At 48.6% G+C, this 477-nt stretch overlaps 1 protein-coding gene across 1 annotated transcript in view; it reads right to left on the reverse strand.

The window, feature by feature from the left end:
- The window catches only part of LOC119588532 (protein downstream neighbor of son homolog), a gene marked incomplete at its 3' end in the record, with an annotated part of 12599 nt that overhangs the window by 7833 nt on the left and 4289 nt on the right, over window positions 1–477 (reverse strand). The window contains 1 exon segment of the mRNA XM_037937170.1: window positions 211–452. Coding sequence (XP_037793098.1) covers window positions 211–452 — 242 coding nt within the window.

The following is a 477-nucleotide window of genomic DNA, read 5'->3' on the forward strand; positions in this document are numbered from 1 at the left end:
TGTATAGTGTACAGCCATTATACTTGGCATGCACCCCATTCAGAGATTCTATCCTAACAGTGATACATCAGTCGTTACCCATATGCAATAGCTCCCATCACTTGAATACATTCCCCATGAACAATACTGCTCTAAGTCTAGAACCAGAGTCAGCCAGCCTAAAGCAAATCATTGTCCCTAAAGGTTTCCCAAGGAGGTGCACTTTCTCACCACTCGGCATGAATTGCGTCTCCCAGTTTCTTGTCAGTGCCGAAGAGTCCCGTTTGTGTCGTAGCCTTCAGGTTGTCTCGGGGAAAGAGCTGGAGCCAGGGCAGACTGGGGTACTGCCAGATGAGGCAACACTGATAGAACTGGGCATTTGGCGATGTGTCAAGGGTTCTGTCTTCGCTGTTGTCTGATGTGGAGTTCAAGCAGCGTACAAAGCCTGTTGTCCCTGAGGCTTCCTCTGATGTCTGTGGAGAGATGTCAAGTTAGTTC

Source organism: Penaeus monodon, chromosome 24 (assembly GCF_015228065.2).
Source record: "Penaeus monodon isolate SGIC_2016 chromosome 24, NSTDA_Pmon_1, whole genome shotgun sequence".
Classification (NCBI taxonomy): domain Eukaryota; kingdom Metazoa; phylum Arthropoda; class Malacostraca; order Decapoda; family Penaeidae; genus Penaeus; species Penaeus monodon.